The sequence below is a fragment of the Rhynchophorus ferrugineus genome, unplaced genomic scaffold (assembly GCF_030347505.1).
Source record: "Rhynchophorus ferrugineus isolate W39M unplaced genomic scaffold, kcgeb_rfMv2 rfM7, whole genome shotgun sequence".
In the NCBI taxonomy this organism is placed as follows: domain Eukaryota; kingdom Metazoa; phylum Arthropoda; class Insecta; order Coleoptera; family Curculionidae; genus Rhynchophorus; species Rhynchophorus ferrugineus.
In genome coordinates, this window is record NW_027472586.1 from 14,969,313 (window position 1) to 14,984,639 (window position 15,327).

The 15,327-nt window shown below is 33.3% G+C and overlaps 1 protein-coding gene across 4 annotated transcripts in view; it reads left to right on the forward strand.

Moving 5' to 3' along the window:
• LOC143199979 (ABC transporter G family member 23) overlaps positions 1 to 15,327 on the forward strand; it is a 68,411-nt gene that overhangs the window by 25,208 nt on the left and 27,876 nt on the right. For all 4 annotated transcript variants that reach the window (XM_076410191.1, XM_076410189.1, XM_076410192.1 and 1 more), the window contains exons 3-10: positions 3,130 to 3,289; positions 3,348 to 3,484; positions 6,788 to 6,913; positions 6,969 to 7,062; positions 8,213 to 8,449; positions 8,522 to 8,637; positions 14,085 to 14,319; positions 14,382 to 14,486. In XM_076410191.1, the coding sequence (XP_076266306.1) occupies positions 3,130 to 3,289; positions 3,348 to 3,484; positions 6,788 to 6,913; positions 6,969 to 7,062; positions 8,213 to 8,449; positions 8,522 to 8,637; positions 14,085 to 14,319; positions 14,382 to 14,486 (1,210 nt within the window). The remainder of the gene's footprint in view (positions 1 to 3,129; positions 3,290 to 3,347; positions 3,485 to 6,787; positions 6,914 to 6,968; positions 7,063 to 8,212; positions 8,450 to 8,521; positions 8,638 to 14,084; positions 14,320 to 14,381; positions 14,487 to 15,327) is intronic.

Here is a 15,327-nt window from a genome sequence, read left to right on the forward strand (position 1 = left end):
TTATGATATTTGCTTGTTTATGAACTTGTTTGCGGATCTTAATTTCGGGGATTGATCCAGATTTCAGTGAGATATCTTGAAATAGGTCTCAGTTGGTTTTACGAGCTGGTTTCGTGTACGGAGTTTCGATCATCTGGGAGTATCCCACCGTCAGAAAAATCGGACGATGATTGAAGTCCATCTCGCCAGTGACTCGTACGTCGACAGGGTTTTGAGTGTTTTGTGTGGTGAAGATGTCAATTGTCGATGGAACGGTATGCAGGCTGTAGCAGCGAGTCTGGAGGCGAAGTTGTGTCTTGTTTAAAATTGTCACTGTGGCCGTATCACTTATTTGGGAAGCAAATAAATTACGTTTACCTTCGCTGGGTGTGGTGACTCCTGCCACGTTAGCTGACCCGCTGGCAGTTGACTGTTCTAGTATAACGAATATTTCTGTTCCGTTTTCCTCTTTACTTGATGGTGGTTTCTGAGAGTTTTACGTGATCGTTGTAGATGTTGTTGTCAGCCAGCATTTAGCTGGTGGTCTGTTTTTTCCGCGGTGGGATGATGATGAGCTGGTTATCTTCAGTAAGTTTGAGCTTTTTCTGAAGAATACATTTTTCCTATTGCTATGCTGTTGAAACCTGTCCTCAGACTTGGTTTCATCATCCGTAGTCTCGTTGAGCGGCCTCATTTCTTGGCCGTTTAGCGCCTTGATCGTGTGAGATTGCTGGGATTGTTCATTGCCGGTTACTTCCGGCAAGCCTACTTGGCTACTACTTAATGTGTGCGAGGTCGTTGTGGACTTCACACACATTGTACATTGTGGATGTATAGTGTTTTACGCTGAAGCACATCCCTCAGCTTCTTGGTGGTGGCTAAGAAGACGGGTTCAAAAACTCTTTTCCGCATTTCGGATTTTCAGAGAGGGAAAGGTTTTTCCATCTCCGAAATCCTCTCACGCGTATGGAGCAGGCGCTTTAAGGATTCTTAAAACTGTTCGGATATTTAACGGTCTCGTGCCTTCTTGTGATTTGTGGTTATAACCACAATGATGGGGCTAATAAATTAGACCATTAAACTATACAAAAAAACACGTTTAATTTTTCTTAAACTTAATGGATAATTCGAATATCATTGCGTTTCAACAGTATGATTGATGTATCAATGCAAATAATTGCTAATTAACATAATCCAACTATTAAATTCGATGGTTTAAACATTTATATACATAAAATAACACGGGCCAACACAATATTTAACCTTGACTTTAAAGCATTAAATTACAATTCTTTAGGCCGTAATTAGACGAAAAAAAATATATATATGACAGGAAAAAGTTTGCTTTTTAATTTAGGAAACCGCTTGAACGATATTTTTCAAAATCTGTGGTGATAATTTTTAATTATTTTTATTAAGTTTTACTATCAAAATAAATTACAAAAAAGTAGAATATAAATAATTTAAAAGTGCACTTTTTCATGTTCATACGTACTATCTCTTAATAAACCACAAATAGAGTCTCCCTTCATGTTTTCATTGTACCGGCTTTGATAATATTGTTCGAAGCTCATAATGTCCTGATGAAAACGTTCTCCTTGCTCTTCTGAATACGTCCCCCTGTTGGTTTTGAATTTATCTAAATGAGTTGTTATTTCCTAAAAATCCACAAACGACGGCTTTGAAACTATTCCAACTCGCTTTTTGAATACGATTCAGCAGCGTTGGAAATTTTTTATCGGCGGAAATATGATTTGCGGACCAAGAAAAAATGCCAGCCTTAACTTTTGTTTCTGATAATTTCGGAAAAAAATTCCTCAGGTATTCAAACGCTTCTGAGGTTTGATCCAGTTTTTTTAATAAATTGTTTCATCACCCTAACTGAATGTGCAGAGGCGGCATTAACACTTTCTCTGCAACAATTGGCTCAAATTTTACATTTTCTTTACCTACATAAAGTTCTGTTGTTACAAGCCATGACCGTTAAGTATAATGCTTAGCATCCGCTCTGCTATCCCATAAACACAAATAACACGGATACTTTGTATATTCGCTTTGTAGTCCCATAAAAAATCCCACCATTTTAATATCTGCAATCAACTGCCAGTTATACTCGCGATACTTTACAAATTCAAGCAAAATTTTAACACTTTCATAATTTTCTTTAAGATGTACTGAGTGAGCGATTGGAAGAGATGGGAATTCATTTCCGTTGTGTAATAAAACAGGCTTTTAAGCTTTTTGTAGATCTGTCAATGAATAAACGCCATTCACTAGGAACACAAGGTATGCCAATTTCTTCGAACATACCTTTTATGTCATTGCAAAAACAGAGTCCATCTTCTTTTGTGAAAAATGTTGAAAAAATTTAATATCTGCTGCTTAATATAATGCTGCTGATTACCTTCCAAACATCTATTACAATTATTCCATGCAACATGCAGAGCCCATGTCTTGTCCTGATTCTGAACAGGACAGTTAAAATATACTTCGTAGATTTCACAGAGAACGTGAGATGTATTTAATTCGTATTTTATGTCTCGAAATTTAATAAATTGCCCACATATATAACAAAATGCATCAGCATCATATTTACACTTTTGCCACGACATTTTAAGGTATTCTAGACTTGTACAAAACATCTGATCATTGTTTATCTCTCTAGTGCCATCTGTCAGCGCTGTGTTAACGTTGTGAATGTATTAAAAATAATTAAAATTTATAAAAAATTTAAATATGAGTATTATTACTATAACTATTACAAAAGCAAACTTTATACCAAAAAAAGGTCTTTTCGTTTTTCTTCATAACTAAGCGGAAAATCATAAAATAAACTTTAGGACAAAAAACGAATTAATCGTGTAATACTTTTTCATTTAGCATTATTGAGTTAATCATTGTATATAAATGCTAATCATGGAACGACAATATCGTGGTATTCAGCTGGCCGTCTCATTCAAATCACTAGTCGGATTACCGCGAATAAATATCGCGACATCCTCAGTGATGAAGTTCTTACTATGACTATAATATTACCGCCACACACTGCCATATTTCAGTATGGTAATGTATTGCATATATACAAATGTATTGTTTTGTCATCTTGTATTTGAGCCTATTTATATTTTATAATGCTTTACTTTGTTGCAGTTATGGACTATTGGGTGCCAGCGGATGCGGAAAAACAACTTTACTAAGCTGCATAGTCGGAAGAAAAAGCATACAATCTGGAGAAATATGGGTCCTTGGAGGAACACCCGGCGAAAAAGGCAGTGGCGTGCCGGGTCCTGGAGTTGGATATATGCCACAGGTATTTCGCTTTTTAACGTACAGTGGCCAGAAGAAATTCAACGCGATATTTGTTATAGGATATCGCTTTAGTTGGCGAATTCACAGTTAAAGATGCCGTATTTTATTTTGGGAGACTACTAAAAATGGACGACAAGGTTATAAAAGAAAGATTCAGACATCTATCTAAGCTGCTGGAGCTTCCCCCTGATGACAGGTACGAAATGTATTAATAACTGGAAAGATTGATTTGGCAAAAAAGACAAGTATTTCAATTTTGTAGCGAGAAATATTAGTCATATATGTGTAAACAATATATAGAGGATGTTTTTAGAGGTTTAAAATTGTGTACTAGATTAAAACACAGACGAATTATATAGATTTGCTTGTAATTGTCTTATATTGAAAAGTTCTTCTTGTTCTAATTTTATTTGAATATTTTTTTAAAATGATTATTACAATAATTTAATCTAGTAAATTGACTACTAATGAGCTATTTGTTTTTATCCCAATTTGCTATGGTTTTAAAATTAGAAATTACTTACCATATTCTACAATAGATACTTTGGGCTTAACATCTATAACTAATAACTGCACTGAACTAGATCAAATAGTTTTACTTTATTTAATCTTTTGACTGAACTATCATTATCTAGGAGTTGGAAAACTTTAACATTAATGTGGAGACAGATCCTGTGCTCATGTGTTTAGACATAATCGTTGATAACATTACACTTACACAGTTTTCACTTTCAGGGCCTTATGCAGATTGTGTAAAATTTAGACCATTTTGGAAGCGCCTTTTTTTCTTTTTCATATTTCTTTACTGCCACCAACCTAATAGGACCTTTTGAAGTCATTTTTGCTATTTGTTTGTTTTTTTTTTATTTTGTTTGTTTTGTGAATAGGGTTTCAATTTTATGTTTTCCGTGTTAATATTCTGTTTATTTTACTAACCCAAAAATATACTGAGCACCTTATAATTATTTTATAACGGCTCGGGCAATTAAAACGGTTAAAATACGTGTGTTTATTAAGATCTGCCAAAATGTTATTTAATAATGTTAATAATCCTATATTAATAATACTGTTATGTTATTAATATGGCAAAATCGAGTAGTCAAATCAAAAAGATAGTTCAAGGCTCTACTATATAATATACAACAAATAACAATATAATAAAACAAACTTGATGAAGTTGCTAATTGGGACATGAGATTCTATCTTATCTGTATAAAATCAATATCATCATAACATAATGTTAAATAAAAATGGCATACAGATGATTTTTTTCAAATAAAGTTGTTGAAGTATCCATGGATTCTAAGAGATCCAAATAAATTACTAAAATGGAATAAAATAAATGAAATGAAAGTAAATATAATTATTTTTTAACTAATGACACTTTAATAAACAACTTTCTAGAGAGCAATAAAATTTGGCACTATTCAAATATTGAAAAACTTTGCGCTAAAACTATTCATGTAGTGTAATTAAATTTACCTTCAATGTAATTTTCACATTGTCCCACTTGAACATATTTTAGGTTTATGCTCTGCGTAATACTTTTGCCAACGAGTTGTTTATAAGAATCTGGTGAAATAGGGACTAGCTTTCTGTAAAGCACACTATAACAGGTTAATTGAAAAGTCCCCGGCCTGACATATAGGTGGCGCTACTAGAATTAAATCCATTTGTGTTTAGTTAGCCCTAATCCTCGAAAGATGCGTGTATAAATTTGACAGCTATCGGATCATTAGTTTGTGAATTATAGCATTTTGAGTGAAGCAACTTTTGCTATTGCGAAAAAAATGATAAACAAAGATGAAGTTGATAAAATATTGCTTTTTGAAGGGAAAAAATACAGTTGAAGCAAAAACTTGGCTTGATGCCGAGTTTCCGGACACTGCCCCAGGAAAATCTAAAGATATCAGCTCAACGTGTACATCATATCATGCACGAATATTTGTGTATGAGAAAGCTCTGTGCAAAGTGGGTGCCGTGCGAGCTCACTTTTGACCAAAAACAATGAGTTGATGATTTGGAGCAGTGTTTGAAGATGATCAAGAGTAATAAACCCGAGTTTTGACGTCGATATGTGACAATGGGTGAAACATGGCTCCATCATTTCAATCCGAAGTCCAATCGACAGTCAGCCGGGTGAACTGCATACGATGAACCCACTCCAAAGTGTGGGAAAACGCAATAGTCGACTGGCAAGGTTATGACGTCTGTATTTTGGAATGCGCATGGAATAATCTTCATTGACTACCTTGAAAATAGAAGGACCATCAACAGCGACTATTACATAGCGTTATTGGGCTGATTGAAGAACGAAATCGTCAAAAAACGGCCTCATTTGAAGAAAAAGATAGTGCTGCTTCACCAAAACAATGCACCGTGTCACAAGTCAGTGAAAACGATGGCAAAAATCCATGAACTGGGCTTCGAATTGCTTCCTCATACACCGTATTCTCCAGATCTGGCCTCAGCGACTATTTCCTGTTCTCAGATCTCAAAAGAATGTTCGCTGCGAAGAAATTTTCGTCAAATGAAGAGGTGATCGCCGAAACAGAGGCCAATTTTGAAGCAAAAGGAAAATCGTACTTCAAAAATGGTATCGGAAAGTTGGACGGTCGCTATAATAAGTGTATCACCCTTAAAGGGAATTATGTTGATTAAAAAAAAATTGAAGAATATACAGAATATACAGAAAACAACCGCATTTCAGGGAACAAATGGTAATCGTGTGAATAGGACGTTCCCGAGTTCAGAGGAATCACGGAAGTAACGTAAGCTTGCCTACTTCCGTTCACCGTAAATTGATTTTGAATTTTCCGGTAGAGTTTTTTGTTCACTTTTCTGAACAATCTCTTCTTTTTACCGTAACTGTAACTGTCAACAGAGATTTCGCGCTCTTACGCATCTACAAACTAAAGCTGTCCTTGTCCAGATAATCACACGTTTAATAAGTCGTCCCTTAATATTACAAATTGATTAAAAAAATTTTAAAAAATCTTATTGAAATTCATACAGAATACAATTTTGCTCATGTAGACTTCATGTCCGCTGTTGAAATTTTGTATTCAATATTATAAAACTATAATGATGGGTACAGATATCACCATTCGGGGCAAATGAACACAGAAAATTCAAAATACGCATGAGCAACTGAATTTGGCCAACAGCTTGAGCAGACTAAGTTTCAAAATTGGTTTAAAGTTATCATCATGATAAATCACCTTACCTTTTTTAGCCCGTATCATTCAACGAACGACTTATTCATATGAATCGAGTCCGTCAAATTTAGGGCTGTATTTGATTATCTACCCTTCGATGGCTTAGTTTTGGGTCTCCAAAATGTCGAGTTTTTAAATTTTAAGAACTACTCAACAGTTCAACTAATATCATTCCACAGCCGCTATATTCACCTGACTTAGTTTCGTAGAATTTCTGACTATTCCCTAATTTTACACCCAAAATGTTAACTCAATATATAATGTACTAATCAATTGTTTAGATTTATAAAAAACTGCAGTGGAGGACAACAAAGAAGGGTCTCTTTTGCAGCCGCAATGGTACATAAACCGGAGTTACTCATTCTGGATGAACCTACAGTAGGTGTAGATCCTGTACTAAGAGAGAGGTAATGTTGAAATCATTTGATATTCGTATTAAATTAATCAATACTTTCTATATAGAATTTGGGATTATTTGGTGGAAACTGTACGTTCTGATAAGATTGCAGTTATTATAACAACTCATTACATCGAAGAAGCCAAACAAGCAGACAGAGTATGTACACTTAGTCATTTTAATTATTCGTAATTTATTAAAATTATCTAGATTTTAATAAGTACCTAGGTAGTTTTCAAATACTTTATTCTAATAGAATAACGACGTTGATAGTAGTAGCTCCAATCAAAGGAAGTTATAGGCTTTGGAAGGAATATAAACAATAGATTCCTCATTCTCTAGTAATCAATTAAATAATAGGCCAATTGAAAAGTCTACCTTGAAAAAGGAAGGATCATCAACAGCGACTATTACATACCGTCATAAAAAAAAATCATAAAAAAAGCATAAAAATTTACTATAGTATGGTAGGCCGGGGAGTTTTCAATGGTTCTATTACGATTCATCTTTGACATATATGTCGTTATTTTTCACTTGATTCTCAGATTATTGAATCGATGTATTTTACATTCTATATGTACAAAAATGAATCAATCTTCAATCAACAGCAGTTTCGTTCTTTTGGAGATATCAAAAATTGGGTTGATTCTTGAAACTCCTCTAAAAATTCGAATTTTATCTATGTTACTGTAGAGCAGATGCATTAAAAGAAGCATATTGGTTATCATAAAAAGCATAAAATCAACACTCCTGGTGAGTACCGGCTATGAACTCATGTTGATAATAATTGTATTAACAAATATATACATATTTTTATCATTCACGGTCTATCGTTACATAATCAACGAAGAGCTACACGATGACCCCGTAATCAAATGAATGTACAAAATGATTCAGGATTTCGCCTTAAAAAATGAGATAAGGCTACTAAATCATAGCAAAGTGTAAACAATACAGCTACTGGACAACACGCAGCAATTCAGAAGATGGAAGCGAACCAAACTACACGAACTTGTATAGTGTATAAGTGTTACTCTTAATTTTATTTACTGATGTATCAGCTCCGTACTCACCATGCTTGTGTCTTAATGCGTTGTACTTTCATTACAGAACAGCAGTAAGAAAGTAATTTGTAAATTAAGATTGTGCTCAGCATATCTAATGTAAGATGTTTAAAATCTTTCATTGTAGTGCACTTAAACTAATTCTAAAATTACAACTTCATTCAATTGAACATAAGAATGCCATAAGAATTCGATATAAAAATGCAATTTGCAATAAAAATCTCCATTTAACTATATTTTTACAGATTGGTCTTATGAGAGGAGGAAAATTATTAGCCGAAGAATCACCAGCAAGATTACTTACATTCTTCCAAACCGAAACACTAGAGGAAGCATTTCTGATCCTGAGTAGGAAACAGGAAGAAGGTAGGCTTAACAACGTGATGGAGAATATTATTAAAGATAACGAACAGAATGGCATTGAACCGGCGGGGTCCGTAACTTCCGTTGCTACATTTGATATTGCTTATGGATCAAAAGATGTAAGTAAACAAATATAATCTGGTAATTTTTTGTGGCTTTAATTATTAAAATACAATGTTTCTTACCCGTAGGAGTTGACTACAGTGCGAAAAACTACAAAGATTAAAAAGGACAAAACTAGTTTAGATGGTTCTAGAATTAAATCACTGCTAGACAAGAACTGGAAACAGTTTTATAGGAATATTACGTAAGTTATTTGAGATATATTTTACATCAGGTGATGTTCACTTTAAAAAGCTATTTATTACAAAAAAAATTGCTTCACTTATTCATTTTCCTGCCTTTCTGACAACATGGCGATACTGTCTCGGAGGAACGATGTTGGTTTGGCAACGATACAACCATCCATTTTAGTATTGTGTGCTAGCCACTCTGATTTGATCTGATCAAGTGGCAATCAGAAGGCGCTATTTTTGGCGAGTACGCTAGGTAATGAAGAACTTCCTATCTGCAACAGTGTATCCTTAGCAACTCTTGCAACGTACGGCCGATTGTTGTCATGCAAGAAACTGACTTGATCTGTTATTCGCTACTGGGGATCTTTTTGCAACAATACGTCGTACAATTTTTTTTAATTGGCGTCTTATTTTATCGTCTGGCAAGCAGTGAAACTTGGCCCGAAATGGTTTGCTGTTGTTTAGCTCAGTTGTTGTTTGTGGAATTATAGTGATATGAAGTGCTTGATCTCTGGAGTGTCAATTTCCCTATGACTTATTATTTCTGACAAACCATCATGGAGCGTTTAAGATTCGAAGCTATTTCGCCTGGTTGGGTGTAACAAACTTGAAGCAGATATTAGATTCGTAGAGGAATAAGTCCGAATTAACATCTTGTAAAATAAGAATTTGATAGAGATGGGTGGTCTGCTAGAAGGGCAGATCAGAGAAGATAGCAGGTTTGGTATCCCCGAACCTTTCTGGATTTGGGAATGCCAACCGAATCGTCGGTCGAAGTGGAGACTTAGGTACGTGACATTCTCCAGCCATGGAATGTTTTCGAACTTCTTTAGGCCTCCAGGTTGGTTTCGTTGAAACATGGTGACATCGTTGAAACTAAAACTAACAATTGGGATATCATTACTAAAAGTGTTACATTTACTTTGGCAACAGAATTCTTTAAATCAAATAACGTAACAAAGTAATGTATGTAAAAAGTGTAATGTTCAGTTTTCTCTAATTAACATCTGAATATGCAGAATAACTCAATAATACGACATAGAAAACTATTATTTTATATACAGAAATGTGAAAGCAATCGAAGATTATTTAATAGTTTACATTAATATTTTGCCTTTTCACCAATATATATCGATGATGAAAATACATGGCTCTACGTATTATTTTATGTCCATATTTGGCATTAGGTCCAGACCTCCTTTACCTTACTAACTTAAAATTGGTTTCGAGTTTTAAGAGTAGTGCTATCTGTATAATTTCTAAAACGTGGTTACCCAAAATTGGATTTCGAATATAAATCAAAACATCCAGAACGGTATATTTAACATGTATATTAAATAAAACAAACTTATAACGATTACAGCAAAATGAGAATGAATATACACAATGCAGTTTCAATACTGCTTCTCAATGTGACAAATTCACCACCACCTTCTATTCTATTCTCACCAGAGAATATTAAATCTTCCAAAAACCTTGACCCATTAACATATGCATAAACGACTCTAACTCTAAAGAGGATTTTCCTATTCAATTCCTGTTCATATTTAGACATATTTGACACGTTTTAACCGAAACCAAAAACCGATTACTCATTAGAATGTTACGAACAAGACCAAGAGAAACGCCCAAATAAAAAAACTTATTAAAAAAAACATAATCACCATTTATAATTATTTTAATATATCTAAAACTAAACTTCTACAATAATTTATAATAAGGTAAAAGGAATTCGTATGAACATTGAAGACAAATTTGAGATTTTTCGATTTCCTTGCGTAAAAATGGTATTAGGATTGTGAAAATGATTAAATCGTTTAAGACATCTATTAGACTAAAGGTGAAAAAGAAGAAATGCTGTAAAAACTATGATAAAGAAAAGGGTCTTTGAATTAACACCTAAAGTCCAACCAAGTACCATTCCGACTCTGCTCCGTAGCCATGCTGTACATTGTGCAATAGTATATAGACCTGTAATTAAAAAAAGTATTCGTACCATTCCCGAATTATCTTGTGGTGAAGTTAAAAAACCTCTTTGAGTTTCCTACCACAGTCCCGATTCGAACATATAAATTGTATACTGCAAGCCCGTAGATAAAAAATAGACTGAAGGTCACTGACTGGACCTGCTCGACTTTTTAAATAACCGTTGTAATATCAATGCCGGTATAATATAATTATATGATACTAATTAAGGCATCATGATCTAGTATAAAAACTATTAAATAAATTGCTTATATTAAAATTTTAATGATTTAAACTGTACGGATGTGTGGTAACAGTAAATTGTGATAATGTAAGTCGACAATTATCTTTGAATGCTTCTAGAATTTGTTAATTATTTGCGTAAAAACTGAATATTTTTTTCAAAGAAGCAATAAATTAATATAAAAATATTGAGTTTCAGAATTTGTTGCTTGTTTTCAGTTTATAAATGTCAGTGTTAATGGTGAATCTCACCTTGGCTATCCAATTATTGAAAACGTTGATGAAATTTTTAAAACCATTAAGTACAAACAGTTATTATTCATTTATATAGGACTGAATACCAAAAGTCATTCGAATGAAGTCATTCATTTAACAAGCGATAATCAGTTCATAGCTACTTAAATAAATGGGTGTATGTTAAGACTATCAAATGAGATGTGAACGAATTCCTCTCAGATTTCTGTGAAACAATCGACCTTTTGGGCAGATGTGATGCAGCGAGCAAATCCGGAAAAATAAATGAATTAAGTTAATTGAGAACATTGTCCGAAGTCAGAACAGCTGCGGTTGATCACCAACTCGATGAATTTTCGAAGTCCTGCCGCACCTATTGGTTTAGAAGTAGACACTATCCCCGATCGCCGGCTATGGATTGATGACGATGATGATGATGATAAATACCAAAAAAAGATCAATAATAGATATAATTCGGTTATCACGTCAAGCACTGACTAGTAACACTGCTTGATTATCTGAGTCACTATTTCAGTCAACTACTATTGTTAATACCCAATCTATTAAATGCTTATTCATTATTCCACCATTTGTCAATTTCTTCTTCAATGTGTCTGATCAAGTTCCCCAACCGAAGGTCTTATTAACCATTCCTGTTTCCAGCATGAAGAATGGTCTATCTGCAATATGAATTATTAAAAATATTATGGCTAACAAAACCTAATCAAATGTTATTCTAAAGGTTACCTTTTTCCATATTTTATATATATATATATATATATTTTAAAATCTCTTTTTTACCAACGAGGGTTTATATGGACAGGACCTACAGTTTAACGTGGGCTCCGAACCACGGTCCTCGACAAGCCTACCATCCGGCCTGACCCAGCCTGGCTACTGGCGTGATAGGGATGGTTATTCCTCGTCGGGTTTTCCACTGTTATCTCTAAAGACATTGACAATAGATATGACAAACATTCAATGAACCCGCGACTATCGCAACAGTAGGAGAGCCGTCCTGTTGCCTTAAGCACTGTGAGACCAAGTCGGCTTTTAGTTTTTTTTTGTCTTATGTTTTGTTATGAATGGTGGGTTCCAAATAAATACACAAAATTAAACAAAGAATAATTCATAATTTTTTCTATTTGTCCTATGTGTTACATCTATGCAAATTATGTATAGTCAATTCAAAGTTTTTTTAGTAATGCATCATGGACATTTGTGACGTCGAAATATTGCAATGTTGCCAAATTAAATCTGAGTTTTGGTTTAGTTTGGCTCTGACATACAAAAAAATTCTAATCTGAATAAAATAATTCGACAAAAATATTATGAAATATAATTTATTTTAACATTCTAGTAAATCTAATACATATATTACCGAAGGACTTAAAACTGCAATTAAGACACAGCTATAATAGTTTGTAGGTTATATTTGTTTTGTTTACATTTAACTCTTTTCCACATCATCCATGAGGTAGAGTTTCTAAGCGCGTTTTTTATTTAGTGGTACAACCCCAACGAATCTGAGGTATTTGACTTTCATTCCAAAGCATATATACTTTTTTCGTTTAGTTCTTGTTTCCTTCAATGGTGTGTTTACTTGTCAAGGCATCTTGGTATCACTGTATATTTTATTTCTTCTTCTACTATCTGTGTACACCATTCTTCATAAAATTAATCAATGAATTCTGTATAATGCATTTACCATATCTACAAAACAGTTACTATTCATTCTCTCCTCATACGTTGTAATCTAATGCTCATGTTTAATTTTGAACAATTACCATTTCATTTTCAATACCATTTTCTACAGTTATATTCAATTAATTATGTGCATATCTTTAATTGTTTCCGCTCTCATCACTCTGTCTCAGGAATTTCTAGCATTGCATAGCATTATCACATATCCTGAAAGTTTCCTTCAGTCACTTTCACTTTCCCACTCATTGTCCAATTCAATCACTAAACTGTTAATTTCTAATCTGTCTGAAAAATGTTTACATGTATGTCGAGTCCATCCAAACCCAAGGTGTTATGGTTGACAGTGCTTTCTTCCACATATCCAAACAGTTTTTGATGGAATATCCTTCTCGGCCAGTAATATATCTGCAATTAATTATTAATAAATATAATGATCAACAAAACCTAATCGAATGCTATTGTAACTTTTACCTTTTTTCATCAAGTTTTGTTGTCTTTACACCGTTTTTGTTACCGTCATGCCAAGAGTGCCACAATGAACAAGTTTCATCAAGATACACAAATTCAAATAGTTTATCTTCCTTGGTCTTATTTTGTACCTTTAAAAATTTAATTCTTTTTAAGGTAATGTCTGGAAGTTATATTAAACCTCTCTGAGGGTTATCTTTACACCATTTAAACCCTATGCCCTGTAACCGTGCAACATCTCACGCCTCCAGGTGCCCCTGTTTTCCTTAAAAAGGCAAAATTTTCACCAAGTCGATTAATATATAGATACTTATTATATATATATATATATATATATATATATATATATATATATATATATATATATATATATATATATATATATATATATATATATATATATATATATATATATGAAATATCAGATAAATGAGTCGAAATATCGAAAATGATGCTTATGGAAGCATGTGATATAATATTTAATTTAACATGGCGGATTGTTATGTTTTGCATTTAAGTTTTACTAAAATATTGACTTGGGGAAAATAATTACAGTTTTATTCCAACGAAGCACTTAGCATCACCTTTCTTGGCATCAATACGACTTTGGAAATCACTTGTGAGGCTATTATATTTTAAATAGGCTATAGTTGATTTACAGTTGTAAGAATGTAAAGCCATCTATTAGGAAAAACCTAAAGTACTTTTTCCTCAATCTCATAAATATTATTGCAAGTGGCTTTTTATAAAACCTTTGTCCTACATTATTATCACAAATCATAATTTTAGTACTTTCTTTGTTACTGTCTTCATATTCAATGACAAGACATTGTGAACATTTCAGAGGAATCATATTTTTACTGTTCTTCCCCCTACTACAAACATGGTGTGTGGTAAACGGTGTCGGAGGAGATGTACGTGACTTAAAACTGGGTATCGTCAACGACGAAACCATGACCACATCTTGTCCGGATTTCAATATTAACGGATCTGCTGAACCGTACGGCTATGGAGAATGTCATTTCTATAATTTAAGTTGTCGCTTTCTGGATTACCTGGATCATCCGATGATCAATAAGGTAATAACATTGAAGTGACAAACTGTATAATCTATTTAAGTGATTCGATTTGTTTTTTTTAGATATATTACAAGGATATCAGCCAAGCAAAGGTTGATATTCAGCACGGAACATTGACAGGAGTGCTTTATATGGCGAAAAATTTTACGAAATCTTATGAAGAACGGGTATGTAAGAAAAGGGTATTAAGTTAAGAACGTTTTTGGTTAATAAATAAGGAGATGGTCCTGGCCTGTTTGATAATATCTTGATGCTTCTCAAACCAATGTTTTGGCAGCAATGTACCAGTCATAGTAAGAACATCATTGGGGATGGTCGAGATATTCATTCCATAGGATTTATTAGAGTTCTGTATTTTTGTTTTCTTATATCGAAAGCTATCTCTGAGTATTTCCCTATTAAAATTCTGTTCACCTGTTTTATCCAAAAGTATATGGCGGATTGTGTAATTAAAAAGTTTTAAATGTACCTTTTTTCGATACCTGACAAAAAATTTATTAAATTATCGATGTGGCAATATCGCGGGATAAAAGAGATGGCTCAAAGATTTACAACAGTACAATAAAACAATTTTGTAGGAGTCTTCGGCATGAAATATTATCTTACCTCTATAAAATCAGTCTCAACTTTTCGGTCTACTCATAATTGAATGCAAATCAATATTTAACAATTAATTTTACCAATTAACCTTAAATATACACTGTGGTACAACTAAGATTTGTTCGTATAGGAACATTTTATAGGAATTTCTCAACTCCTGGTAATATATCCCTGTTATTAAAGAATGTAAATTATGTAAAGCGTATGTTCACCTTCTTTACAATGTTCTAAAGACAAACGAGACGAAAAAAATTAACTTATGCTGAGCCCTTTAAAAGCTTTTTCAAACCTGCTTGTTGTAAACGCCTAAACCCATGAGCTCTAATAGATCTAAATATATTTAGTATATTTATTCCGATACTTACTCAAAATATTTTTCTTCAAAGGAACAACCCCTTAGAATAGTTA